This window comes from Trichechus manatus, unplaced genomic scaffold, assembly GCF_000243295.1.
Source record: "Trichechus manatus latirostris isolate Lorelei unplaced genomic scaffold, TriManLat1.0 scaffold00039, whole genome shotgun sequence".
Lineage (NCBI taxonomy): Eukaryota > Metazoa > Chordata > Mammalia > Sirenia > Trichechidae > Trichechus > Trichechus manatus.
Window position 1 is genome coordinate 8738922 of NW_004443975.1, and position 13825 is coordinate 8752746.

A 13825-nucleotide genomic window follows, 5' to 3' on the forward strand; every position below is an offset into this window, starting at 1 on the left:
CTTCTATGTTTAAACCTTTTCTTGAGTTCTTATAATAGTGGTCTTATACAATATTTGTCCTTCTGTGACTGACTAAATTCACTCAGCATAATGACCTCCAGCTTCCTCCATGTTATGTTTCATGGCTTCGTCGTTGTTCTTTACCATTGTGTGGTATTCCGTTGCGTGGATATACCATAATTTGTTCATCCATTTGTCCAGTGATGGGCACCTAGGTTGTTTCCATCTTTTTGCTATTGTGAACAGTGCTGCAGTGAACGCGGATGTACATGTATCTATTCGTGTGACGGCTCTTATTTCTCTAGGATATATTCCAAGAAGCGGGATAGCTGGATCGTGTGGTACTTCTGTTTCTAGCTTTTTAAGGAAGCACCAAATCGATTTCCAAAGTGGTTGTACCATTTTACATTCCCACCAACAGTGTATAAGTGTTTCAGTCTCACTACAACCTCTCCAGCATTTATTATTTTGTGTTTTTTGGATTAATGCTAGCCTTGTTGTGGTGAGATGATACCTCAGCATAGTTTTGATCTGCATTTCTCTAATGGCTAATGATTGTGAGCATTTCTTCATGTGTCTGTTAGCCACCTGAATATCTTCTTTGGCAAAGTGCCTGGGAAATAATAATTATTAAGCACCTACTATGTATAGAATATTATGTGATCATATTTTTAGTGTGTAAGGAATATGATGTAGCCATTAAGAAAAATTAGGTAGGTCTCTATGTACTCATATGGAAAGGTGTCCAGATAAGTTGTTACTTGACCACTGTGGTCTCATTGGAGCGCTGGTGGTGCAGTGATTAAGAGTTGTGGCTGCTAACCAAAAGGTCGGCAGTTTGAATCCACCAGCCGCTCCTTGGAAACCCCATGGGACAGTTCTGCTCTGTCCTATTGGGTTGCTGTGAGTCAGAATCGACTCACTGCCAACGGGTTTGGTTTAGAGAAATTTTTTTTTTTGGTATGGTCTCATTTGTTAAAAAAAGAAAAAGATAGGGATGGTTGAATACTACATGAATATATAATGTGTGTGCGTGTGTGCATACATGTGCATACTTATGTTTACACAGAAAATTTTTGGAAGACACTCAACAAACAGTTAATGGTGGTAACCTGTGGGTAATAACAATGAGAGTATTGGGGCATGACTCAGGGAGACTTTTACTTTCCACTTTACCTTTCAGTTCTTTTTGAAGTTTATAGCATAGGTTTTTTTTTTTTTTTTTAGATTAAAACTTAAAGATAGTGTATTATGTAAAATTATTTTTATTTTTAGCCACACATTTCTAAGGTTGTCCAGGAGGTGCTATTATAGTAGTGAAAATATATTCTTAAAATAAATTAAAACTCTTAAAAATCAGTAAGAAGAAGGTAATCTATTAGAGAAAAAGGGCTAAGAAAGTGAACAATTCAAAGAGAGAGTTCAGATGTCCAGAAGCATATGTAAAGATATTTATCTGTACCTGTAATTAGGAATATGATTGAAAAAACAACAAGATATCATTGCACTCCCATCATATGGGCAAATATTTAAAAGTCTAATAATGCCAAGTGCATCTGAGGGTGTCGGGAGAAGGGCTGTTTCATAAACTGGGTGCAGAGTAGTGATAATTGGCTATCTCTGGTAAAGTTGAAAATGCTTACGTCCAGCATTTCTATTTCTAAGTATATATCCTAGAAAAACTCTTGTGCATTTGTACAGATAGATATATACACAACATCGTAATAATACAAAATTGGAAATGACCTGCATTTCCATTATTAGAATGTTGCATAAATAAATCCTGTTGTATTCAAATAATGGAATACCATAGCAGTTAAAAGGAAAACAATCATTATACATGGATGAATCCTGAAAACATAATTTTGAGTAAAAAATAATGAAGTTGGAAAAGGATAAATAAAGTCATACCATTCATATAAATTTTCAAAACACAAAGCGATATTGTTTTATGGACACATACGTTGTCATGGTTTGAATTATGTCCCCCCAGAAATGTGTGTATCAATTTGGCTAAGCCATGATTCCTGGTACTGTGTGATTTTCCTGTATGTTGTAAACCTGCCTCTATGATGTTAACGAGGGAGGATGGGTGGCAGTTGTGTTAGTAAGGCAGGATTGGATCTACAAGACTGGATTGTGTCCTGAGGCAGTCTCTTGAGATATAAAAGGCAGAAGTGAGCAGAGAGACGGGGACCTCAAACCATCAAGAAGCAGTGCCAGGAGCAGAGCGCGTCCTTTGGACCGGGGTCCCTGCGTGGAGAAGCTCCTAGTCCAGGGGAACATTGATGAGAAGGCCAACAGAGAAAAAGGCTTCTCCTGGAGCTGACGCCCTGAATTTGGACCTTTAGCCTACTTTGACTCTGAGGAAATAAACTTCTCTTCATTAAAACCATCCACGTGTGGTATTTCTGTTGTAGCAGCACTAGATGACTAAGACATACATGTATGATCAAAGCATATGATTAGAAGGGTATACACTAACTTCAGATTATTACATCTGGAAGAAGGAAGGAGAATGAGATAGAAGAAGGAAGACAGAAATTTTAATCTTATTTCCTTTAAAATATAAAGAATCCAAAGTAAATATGGCAAAATGTTAACATTTATTTTTTCTGGATTATGGGTTGGTCTGTGTTTTGTTAAGTTACTTTGTGTATTTTTCTAATATCGTTTCAACTATCACTCTATTTTTAATATAAAATATTTAAAAATATATATTTTTTCTACCAGAATGGAAATAATGAGAATGTTGACACAATGCAGAAATTGTTAAATGGGAACCTAATTTTCTGTGTAAACTTTCACCAAAAACATAATAAAATTAAAAAAAAAATGTATTGGTCTAGTTTTCCAGTTTCTGAGGGTGCTGTGAAACTTGATTGAGCTGCTGAAAAGTCATGTAATATGGGATGTATTCCTTTTCCAGACATAAATTGTATAATAAACACTTAAAACAGTTGTTTGCACAATATATTTCATAGTTGTACGTAAAGTGTTTTCTATCTAAATTTTTTTTTTTCCTTTTCAGACAGCATGTTTTCGAGAAGAAAGGGATGTATTAGTGAATGGAGACAATAAATGGATTACAACTTTGCACTATGCTTTCCAGGATGACAATAACTTAGTAAGAATCATTTATGTATCTTTTTGTACCCTTATTAGTTTTTCCTTGACAAAATTTAGCATTATTTTTTTTAAAAAATACTTAAATATGGATGTAACATTGAAAATGACTGTGTTTCACAGAGTAAAAGCTGTTGATTTGCTATGTGATTTGTTTTCCTGAGTAATTTAGTACTTTCCCATTGGAATTCTTCATGCTTTTTAATAAACAAGTTAAAATTAATCCAAACAAATTTAAATTCTTCTCTGTGAAATTCTGTAGAAGGTGCTCAGGATTTTCTCTTTTCATGATTTCCCTAATGTATTTTATTTGTAGTATTCTGTTGCTGTTTAAAATTTTACCTGTTTTCTAAAGTGGTCCTATGCTATTTTAAGTAGAGCCACATTTAGAACCTAGGTTATATCTAATTTTATATGAACATCATGAACGTCTTGACAAAGAGGCTAGGAAAGAGCTTGCAGAAAAATAAAAATATTAGAATCACTACCAATTGAAAATAAATGAGAATGAAGGGATAAACAAGTGAATAGGAAAATAAGATTAAATCTACTACAATTCAGTATATTATTCTCTGCTCTTCAAGGCTCTTCATTTTCTGACCTCAGTTTTTGTTTCAAGGTTTATTTTCCAGCGCTTCCATTCATCAAACGTGTTGAGTTCCCTGCTGTGTGCCAGACACTACACTAAGCCCTGGGATATAGAAACTAATAAGGCATTATTTATTTGATAAATATTTATTGGGCATGTGCTGTGTGTCAGGCACTGTTCTCTAGGTTCTGGAGATAGAGTAGTAAACCAGAAAAATAAAGGATCTCTTTTCTATTTTTTTTTTTTTTTAGGATCTCTTTTCTTATTGTCTTAATTCTAGTGAGGGGTGTCAGACAATAAAGCAACAGTCAAGTAAATAATATTTTCAGATTGTAAGTATTACAAAGAAGTTACCACAGGATAATGGGCTAGAGGTGACTGTGGCCAAGACTATACATTAAATAGGGTGGTGAGGCATGGCCTCTCTGAAATGTCCTGAATGACAACAAGACGCTATTCAAAGATTTGAGGGAAGAGAGTCCAAAATAGAGAACAGCTGCTGTAAAGGCACTGTGGCAAAAGAGGGCTTGGGTGTTTTTTGAGGAACAGAAAGAGAGTAAGTGCTACTGGAGTGTAGAAAAAAAAGGGAAGAGGTATATAAGATGCGGATCACAAAAGTGTAAACCATATGAGGAGTTTGGATTTCCTAGTAATTTCAATGGAAAGCCATTTGAGGCCTTTTCTTTTTGAATAAAATCAATAAGTTGATTAAGTTTATTAAGGTATAATTTATGTAGAATGTTTCTATCTCCCCAGAAAGTCCCCATGGATCTTTTTGTGATTGATCTCCACTCCCATCCTCCTTGTCCCAAATATTTTCTTTTCCCCCCTAGAATTTTGTATCTGTGAAATTAGATTGTATTATTGTTTCTGGCTCCGTTTGCTTAACATAATGTCTGGGGAGATTTATCCATGTTATTGAATCTCTTAGTAGTTTTTCATTTTTCCCTTCTGTTTTTTTGTTCCCCTGTTGTTTCTTTTCTGCCTTCTTTTAGGTTAAGCAAATATTTTTTAGTGTTCTATTTTATTTCCTCAATGCTTCTTTTTATTATTTTATTTTTCATAGAGGTTTCTCTAGGGCTAGCAATATACATTCTTAACTTACCAGAATCTGTCTAGAGCCAGTATTGTATCTCCTCATACTTTATACTTCATCCTTGACATTTTATACTTCCTACTTCACCCTTCCCCATTCTCACTCATGCCTCTCATGCCTCATGAGTTCACACTTTCCACTTCTTTCTTCACTCTTCATTCAGCACTGATTGACCTCTAGGATCTCTGTTCCATTCTCCATCTGGTAACAATTTCTGTCTGCTAAGCCTAAGATGTTCTCACCCTAGGAGCGTAGAGCACAGCCCTTTCAGCCAGGGACTCATGGGGGAATCTCCATAGGAACATCTAGGACCTTCCCTCTCTGCATTATCTTCACTCTCTGATGTCTCACCCTGCAGGTTCCATTTGCTTCAGTAGTCCTGAGGATGGATCTCTTCTTCTTTAGCCCAGTGGGACTGTGGTGCTCCACTCAAACTCCAGTTTTCCGTGCCACAGTCAGGAAGTTGGTCCCTAGGAAAAGAGCTAGATGATTTTGGGGCTTACTTCATAAGTTTAGCTCTCAACGATCAGAATTTTACATTGCCTGTTTTTGACTTCTTGAAAACAGTTGCCTCATTTATTTCGTACAGGTTAATCAATTGTACTCTGACATATATGGGGTTGCCACGAGTCAGAATTGACTCAACAGCAGCTGTTTTTTTGTAGTTGTAGTGGGAGGGCTGGTTCAGTACTCCATCCTATTTGAGGGTTTTAATAAGGAAAGTGGTATGATATGCCACTTGGAGAATCAATTGTAAGGGATCAAGAATAGAAGCATGGACACCAGAAAGGCTGTGGTTACACTATTCTAGGTGAAAAGTAGTATTCTGGGTGAGACTTGACGTAGTTTTGACTATGATGGTAGCAATGTAACGGGCCAGAATTTGTTAGATTTTGAATATATGTTTGAGAAAAAACAACAGGACTTGCTCAAGGATTGGATGTATAGGGATTGCTGGAAAGGCAGGAATTAAGACGTCTCACAGATTTTGTGATCAGTTGTAGATGTTGGCAATTTCTGAGATGGAGAAGACAGAGGAAGAAATAGATTTGAGGGAACAAATAAAAAGCACTGACTTGAATATTTGTTAAGTTAGAAGTGATTTACAAACCCCAAGTAGAGTAGGAATTGGAATGCAGTTCGAGAGACTTTCTTGCCGTCTAGTAGATTCAGTTTCACTGGAGAGACAAAAACATGAACGTTTGAGTACAGTACAGTAAATTATTTGTGTGTATAGGGTACCAAAGGACAACTGATTTTGGTTATGTAACCCATCCTGGGGAATAGAGTATCCCTCAAAGGCATGAAGTTTATGCAGACTTTTCTAAAACAAATGTAAATTAGCTCAACCAAGAAGGGAGAAGAGGTAGAGGGCTTGATGAGCAAAAGCATAGAGGTTTGAAGCAGCTTATTATATTTGTGTTGATGGAGGATAGAAAAAAAGACTTTGAAATAAGGGAGGAGAGGTGAAAGGTCATAGCATATATATGTTTTGCTAACAAAGTTAGATTACATAGCCTTTTATGTCCTTTTCAAATTTTTTTTTGGTCATTGGACTCATCTTGCCTTTTTTTTTAAATGACGGTATATCTGAAAGCCTAGACAGCAAAACATAGACAGCATAGAGAAATGGGACTGCCCTCATTGATTCTCTAGCTTTTTTCTTCCATCTTCTCTCAGATCACTGAGGGGTCCCTCAGAGAGCAAAATCTGAAAACTGTTTTGAGAGGGTAGAAGGATTTGAGGCAGGAAGGACTAGAGTTTGAGGGATGAGAAGAAGGCTCGTGTGATTAGAGTGTAGTAAAGAAGGGAAGAGAGAGATATAAATTGAGGCTTCCAGAATCAAAATCTGAGGAGGTCAGATTTTATTCTAATTTCAAGGAAGCTTTTAAGGAGTGTAAGATAATCAGTTTTACATTTTTCATAGAACATCCTGGCAGCAGTGTGGAGGATGGATTTCAGGGGGCAAAACTAGAGGCAAGGAGACTAGTTAGAAGACTTTTACAGTATTCAGGTGACAAGTGATAAAGGCTTGAATAAAGGTTATAATGGCCAAGTAAAAAGAGGGGATGGTTTCAGGTACCTCTTTGGAAGTAAAATATTTTGGACTTTGTATGTTTGAGTGCATGTCAGTGGAGGAGAGAGAAGGCAGAATGATTCTCAGTTTTCAAGTGTTTAGCTTCTGGCACTTAGTGGTCAGTAGTTGATGAACTAAACTGGGGTTATAAGAGGAAGAGAAAATTCAGAGTAGGGGAGAAGATGGTTCGTTTAATATGGAATATGTTGGGTTTGAATTGTCATGTGATCCAGTCAGTGGATTGGATATATAAGCCTGATGCTTCTAAAGAGTGGTTGGCAATGGCACACATATCTTGGAGTCCTTGCCTTATAGATCAGGGTTTGGCAGACTATGGCCTGCAGGTCAAATGTACCCCACCATTTGTTTTTATACACTTTGCGAGCTAAGAATGGTTTTGACATTTTTAAATAGATGAAAACAAAATCTAATCTACTTCGGTATCTATGCCTTTGCATATTCTAGATATTTCATGTAAATGAGATCATATAATATGTGTCCTTTTGTGTCTGCCTTATTTCACTTAGCATGTTTTCAAAGTTCATTCATGTCATAGCATGTATCAAAACTTCATTTCTCTTTACGGCTGAAGAATATTCCATTGTATTTATATACCATATTTTGTTTATCCATTCATCTGTTGATGGACATTTGGGTTGTTTCCATTACAGCATTCCACCAATATTCATTATGAAGAACGCTGCAGTTAACACTGGTGTTCAAATATCTATTTGGGTCCCTGCTTTCAAGTTTTTTTGGTATATACCTAGGAGTGGAATTTCTAGGGCATATAGTAATTCTATGTTTAACTTTTTGAGGAACTGCCAAACAGTTTTGCCCTGTAAACCAAAACCAAACCAAACCCATTGCCGTTGAGTTGATTCAGACTCATAGTAACCTTACAGGACAGAGTAGAACTTCCCTATGCGGTTTCTAGGGAGCTGTTGGTGGATTCGAACTGCCAACCCTTTGGTTAGCAGCGTAGCTCGTAACCACTGCACCACCAGGGCTCCTTTTGCACTATAGCTGCACCAGTTTACATTCCCACCAGCCTTGTATAATGGTTCCAGTTACTCCACATCCTCACCAACACTTGTTATTTTTTGTTTGCTTCATATGTTTTGGGGCTCTGTTATTTATTCTGAAAAATTGGCTCACACAGTTGTGGGACTGACAAGTCCAAAAATCTGTAGGTAAAGTAATAGGCTGGAAATTCTAGCAGCCTTGTGTCCCAAATCAGTAGGTCAGGTGGTGGAGGAGAGAGAATAATTCTGGCAGCCTGTCTATAGTTTGGAGGGAGAATTCTCACTCGGGAAATCTTTGGTTTTGCTCTTAAGGCCTTCAAGTGATTGATGAGGCCCACCCACATTATGGAGGATAATCTGGCTTACTTTAGGCCTAGTGATTTAAATGCTAATCACATATAATTATTTCATAGCAATATGTAGACTAGTAGTTGACCAAACAACAGGGCATCATAGCCTAGCCAAGTTGATAAATAAAAGTATCCATCACAGTCTAGCCCTTATCAACTTGGCCTTCATACATATCTCCTTAAACCATACTTAATCTGCAAATAAAGACAATAACAAAGTCATGCTTCTACTAACATGATACAGCTATCCTGCTTACAAACAAAAATGCACTAACTCTTTTTCCAGAAGGGATACAAATCCTGTTCACTCTTCTCCTTGATGCCCTATAACTTGAATAGTGTGATAGAAAGTTAATACAGCTTATATTGTCTGATAAGAAAGGGAAGATAACGAAGATATTTGCTATGTCTATACATAAACACACACATATATACATATGTATATTTGTTGTATCTATAGTACACACATAAACTCACACACATACATATGTATATACTACATACACAGAAGACCTGGGTCAGTGCGTGGTTCTGACATGATTTATCTCTTCTAAGATTGCAATCTTCCTAAGCCTTTGGATCTCTTTTCTACAATACACCAGGTAGTTCTGGCATTTCAGCTTCATTTAATGTAGGCCACCTTTTGGCCCATGTTTCAGCCAGCCAACCAAACCAACTGTTAGAACCAGTGATATACTCATACGTTGTTTTCCTGGTGGTCCCAGGATCCAAAATAGCCAGAAGGCCATTAGAAAGAGGACACAAATCACTAATAGTGGAACTGCTCGCGCTGTTGTCTAGCTTCCTGCCATAAAAGCACAAGTTTTGAAATAGAGATTTTTAAAAATTCAGAGTTGGAAATTTTATGGATGTTTATCCATACTTGGAAATCTATGTTTCTTGAATTCAAAGACATATAAAAATTGTCAAAGACTCAGTCTGTATGCTCAATTTCTTTTTTATTATTCTGTGCCTAGCATATACTTTCTATGTCATGGAAGTAGTCAGTTGTGTTCACTGAACACTGACTGTCTTTTGTTTGAGTGGGGAAAAAAAAAAACTGTCCTCTAAGGATTAAGAACTTTGAGTTCTGGCTCTCCCACTGTCTAATTGTATGTGTGGGAAAATTATTTTACTTACTTCGCCTTTGATTATGCAGCTATAACGCAGGAATAACAGTTATTATCCCCATCTCCAGCATAGGGACATTATATAAATATCCTTACAACTTCATTCTGTTGCTCTTACTTGATGGAGAAAATGAAAGCCATTGCTTACTCAGACAAAAACTTTAACTTTCTACTCTCTTCCCCTTGTCCTCATCGTTCCCCTTCATTCTTCCCTGTATGCGAATTTATCCATATTTGCACCTATTCTGATCTTCTTTTCTCTCAGTGTTGATAAATTGTATCTTCCTATGTAAGGTTATTCCTGTCAACCTTTGCCTTTGACTCCATCTTCTCTGTTCTTTTCCTGAACTTTATTCCATTAGTCAATGATAATTTGACTATATCTTTTCCCCGTACAGCGTAGATGTCTATACATAAAAAGTTAATAGTTCTTTCGTTTTTGCATTTCACTCGCCTGAAGTCACTAATGTTACGTTTGCTATATCCTTTTATATTTTTCTTTTGCTTTGTATAGTTGTATGTTTGTATGTGTGTATATTTTTTTTCCTTTTTATGTAAGTGAGATCATAAAATATATGTTACTCTGCTACTTGCTTCTTTTTCCCATAAAATATGTCATGGTCATATATATTTACTCCTTTTAGATTGTATAATATTCTATAGAATGGATATTTAACAATTGCCTTATTGATTTCCATTCATATTGTTTTGGATTTGTTGCAGCTATCAGCAATTCTGTGCAATAAATATTCTTGTTCATATTCCTTATATCTTGAAGCTTTTATTTTAAGTGACTCGATTCCTTAGACTGAGATTGCTAAATCAAGGGGTAGGAACCTTTTAAATTTCAATAGATATTATGAAATTCCTTTCCCAAAAGTTTGCAGTTTGTCACCCTCTCAAAAGCATTTAGTTGATGTTACTTTCCCCAAAACTGTAATGGACTTTTTGGTATTCTGATTGATGAAAAATGGTATCATATTGTTGTTCTGATTTTCATTTTCCTGACTAGTACTGAGGTTAGGCACGTATTAATTAGCTAATTGTGTTTCCTCTTCAGAGAATTATCTGTTACTACCCTCAGCCCAGTTGTGTTGGATGTTCGTCTTCTTCTTAACAGTTGGTGTAAGGTCTTTATGTTAGGATCATTACCTCCTTAACATATCTTATAGATTTATCTCTCAGTCTGTCTTTTCTTAAACTTGTACAAATACATCTTAGCCGTATTGAATAATTTCATATAGGTAGTCCTTGAACTGAAACTTGTCCTACCAGATATTAGTTTTTACTAGGAAATTAAGCCATCGATCAAACGGTGTATTACTGATGTAGGCATAGGCAGCTAGTTCAGTGTAGCAGAATAGAGTGCCCAGGAACAAATCCATGTGTATTTGGGATCTTAAAATAGGATGAAAGGGCATTTCTTTCTTTTTTTTATTTTAATAATATTTTATTATGTTTCTGGTGAAAGTTTACACAGCAAATTAGGTTCCCATTTGACAGTTTCTGCACAAATTGTTCAGTGACAGTTATATTTTTCGCAGTGTGTCAGCATTCTCTTTAATTGCGTTCTGATTGTTCTATTTTCAGTACTCTAGTTTCCCTGCTCCCCTATCGTCTCATCTTTGCTTTAGAGTAAATGTTGACCTTTTGGTCTTATATAGATGGTTTTTTAATGCAGCAGTGTACTCATGGGTAATATCCTTTATTTTGTGTGCCAATTGGTTATTTCTCTAAAAAGTGACCTCGGGATAATTTTGTTCAAAGTTTAAAGAGTATTGTTTAAAGGGCAATAGTCTCAGGGAGTCCTCTAGTCTCAATTGGTCTAGTAAGTCTGAACTTTTTAAGAATTCGAGTTCTGTTCCACATTTTTCTCTCATTCTATCAGCGTCCGTCTGTTGTGGCACTAATCAGAACAGTTGGTAGTGGTAGCTGGGCACCATCTAGTTCTCCTGGTCTTAGGGTAGATGAGGCTCAAAGGGCATTTCAGTTGAATTGGGGGAAAGAATGATTATATAACTAATTATTTTAGATAATTGGCTGTCTATAAAAAAACAGTTCTCACATCTTGTAAAAAATAACTTTCAGATAAATGAATGAATGAGCCTGATCCTAAGGTTAGGTTCTTTTCTTTTAAGAACCTGTAGGAACACTCTATAGGAACACGCTAGAGGTGTTCCTCTCAAAGCATTTATATTACGCTGAAATTTCCAATTAACTTGTGTTTTTCTCCTTCATTAGCTTGTAAATTCCTTGAGGATAGGAGCTCTGTCTTATTCATTGTTGAATCCCCATTGTGTAATTGTAGTATCAGAACATAGTAGATACTTATATGAATATCTGTGGAATGAATACATGAATTTATTTGTTCCTCTGTTGTTCAGTGTTCTGTTTTCCATTCTCAGGATAATTGTTTACACAATAAAATATGTTATGGAAAACTATTGACTTTGTTTCTGAACCTATAGAAGTAATATTATAAGAGAGGCCAGGGTCTGGATTAGGACTGTGTTAGTGGGTAGGGATAGAAGTAAATGGATTCCACAGAGTTTTTAGTAGGAAATAAACTCAGCAAGACTTTGGTAATTTAATTGAACATTATAAGGAAAAAAGGAGGAAGCATGAAAAGGATGACTTCCAGATCTTGGTGACACTCGTTGGGATACGTTATAGAGGAAAAGGAGCTTTGTTCCTCAGGATGCATGTGAGGTTATTATTTGTCTGTCTCTCCAGATGCATCTTTTCTCCCTACCACCAAAACCCCATTGCAAATATTGTTTTATTTTCAACTCATTTTTCTCTAATCTTCTTTTGTGTTTTCTGCCCCTTTCCCTCATTTGCTGAATTCTTTCTTAGTAACAGCTAATATCCCTCGGAGGGCAGGGTAGGGGAAGAATATGAGTAGGCATAGCCAGAACCCTGTTTAGCAGGCATTAGGAAAGGAAAAACTAGAAATTGTTATATAGTCATCATTTTTGTTCTGTCTCAGGGAAGTTTGTTCACCATGGAAGAGGTTCAGTAAGGCATATGGCAAGGCTGGAAGGCAAGGAATCCGTGGGAGTTTGGTTTATTAGCGTATGGGGACTATAGTTGGCAGTATGTTTGACTACAGAACCCAGTTTTTCACTATGCCTATTTTTCTCTCATCTTAAATCATAATATATAATTAATGTAGACACGTATGCACATATGTAATAAATTTTTGTAAAGCGTTCTAGAAAATAATAAAAAGCTACAACATCATCTGTAATCTAGCACCTCAGAAATAATCCCTGTCTACATTTTGGGGAGGAAGCACTTAGCAGTGTGGGGATGAAGGTGGAAGATGGATGATGGACAACTCAAGTAGCCTAAGTTTTAAATAGTGACTGTGAATGGCAGAAATGTTAAAAGATAATTATTTTTTAGCAGTTTATCGGTAGATGGGATACTCATATCTCTTAGGATTTTGGCATGGCAAGATTAGGTTACACTTTCAAGAGAGAAAAGTCTTTGATATAGGAGCCGTTCATCTCTGTAGCCTCTGGGTTTTTTCTCTGTGCTTGGTACAAAAAATATCCTGATTGACCTCCAGTAAATGTTTATTGAATGAATTAGTTACGTTTTAAGACTGTGTGTTTATAAATACTAGACTCCAGTTTTAATAGCAGACTTGATTTTTTACTTGAAAAGTTTCTGCATTTGCTATTCAAAGAACTCAAAGAATTTCTTCTTAAGGTAAGAGATGTGGGTTTCTTCTGCATATCCATCACCATTACAGCAACATGCGTATGTTAACAAAATTTTATTACGTTAAATTAGTTTGTTCTCATTTTCAGTACAGAGTCTGTTAAACATTAGGCCCAGTGAATATAGTAAGTAAACTATAGAGCAGGATTTGAAATATATTGTTTCTCTAATTTATCAAGGAGTTAAACATATGGAGTCAGTTTCTCTTATTTAACATAAACTACCAATGCTTATAATTTTAATATACAATAATAAAAATAATTTGAGTTTTCTCAAGACTTTAAATTGTAATATTAACTTCATTATATTCCTGAGGTAATATCTCCTTTCTGTAATAAAATCACCCTCAATTCAAGGGCACTGTAACTGACATAAGTATCTTCTGTTGACTAGCTTTCATGCTAAAGTGCTACACTGTGAGAAAGGTTATCATTATTGTTGTTATATCAATGAGAAAATGAGTAACAAAAAGATTAAATAATTTTGCAAAAGCCATTTATAACACAGAGTCAGGATCTGAATACAGGTCTGTCTGACTACAGAGTCCAGATTTTCACTATGCCTAGTTTTATCTCATCTTAATAATAATAGAGTATACACAATTTGCATATAATATATACAGTATGCACATGTATATGTAATAAATTTTTTAAAGCAATTCTAGAAAATAATGAAAGCTATAACATCATCTGTAATCTAACCC

General features: G+C 35.8%; 1 protein-coding gene across 5 annotated transcripts in view; it reads left to right on the forward strand.

The window, feature by feature from the left end:
• CDC42BPA (CDC42 binding protein kinase alpha) overlaps nucleotides 1-13825 on the forward strand; it is a 338979-nt gene that overhangs the window by 116639 nt on the left and 208515 nt on the right. For all 5 annotated transcript variants that reach the window (XM_004375875.3, XM_023730922.1, XM_012555417.2 and 2 more), the window contains exon 4: nucleotides 3032-3127. In XM_004375875.3, the coding sequence (XP_004375932.1) occupies nucleotides 3032-3127 (96 nt within the window). The remainder of the gene's footprint in view (nucleotides 1-3031; nucleotides 3128-13825) is intronic.